This window comes from Psammomys obesus, unplaced genomic scaffold (assembly GCF_907164565.1).
Source record: "Psammomys obesus unplaced genomic scaffold, mPsaObe1.curated_primary_1811, whole genome shotgun sequence".
In the NCBI taxonomy this organism is placed as follows: domain Eukaryota; kingdom Metazoa; phylum Chordata; class Mammalia; order Rodentia; family Muridae; genus Psammomys; species Psammomys obesus.
In genome coordinates, this window is record NW_026585644.1 from 48411936 (window position 1) to 48412588 (window position 653).

Genomic DNA, 653 nt, shown 5'->3' on the forward strand with positions numbered 1-653 from the left:
ACTCAGCAAGCCACTTTTCCACGTCTGTCCTGCTAGAAAGCACCAGGAAGAGCTGCACAGGGCAGACATGGATGAGGACAAGAGCAAGAGAGACTCCATCCAGATGAGTATGAAAGGATGCCGGACGAATAATGGGTTTGTCCAAAATGAGGACATCCTGGAGCAGGACCCAGACCCAGGCTCCGGGGACACCTCACAGCCCAACTCCATTAGTTTCCCTGCTCCGGAGGAGCCCCACCAGGAGGCCGTGCGGCCCTATGCAGGGATGCCCAAGGAGGTGCTGTTCCAGTTCTCCGGCCAGGCTCGCTACCGGGTGCCCCGGGAAATCCTCTTCTGGCTCACCGTGGTTTCTGTGTTCCTGCTCATTGGAGCCACCATAGCCATCATCGCCATCTCTCCAAAATGCCTTGACTGGTGGCAGGCAGGTCCCATGTACCAGATCTACCCGAGGTCTTTTAAGGACAGCGATAAGGATGGGAATGGAGACCTAAAAGGTGTGTGTTCGAGCTCAGGACTAACCAGGGGAGGGTGGTTTGTGTCTCCCATCCCCAGCTTCCTCGAACCGCTTTGTTCCTGGGGTGCACGGTAAGTGCATTCCAGGATGGCGGGCACCTATGCCGCTGGGAGTTCTTCAAGCCTCACTCAGCAGAAGC

At 56.8% G+C, this 653-nt stretch overlaps 1 protein-coding gene across 1 annotated transcript in view; it reads left to right on the top strand.

Moving 5' to 3' along the window:
- Window positions 1-653, top strand: part of Slc3a1 (solute carrier family 3 member 1) — a 35668-nt gene continuing 35015 nt past the window's right edge. The window contains exon 1 of the mRNA XM_055619112.1: window positions 1-494. Within this exon, the coding sequence (XP_055475087.1) occupies window positions 68-494 (427 nt within the window). The 5' untranslated portion in view covers window positions 1-67. The remainder of the gene's footprint in view (window positions 495-653) is intronic.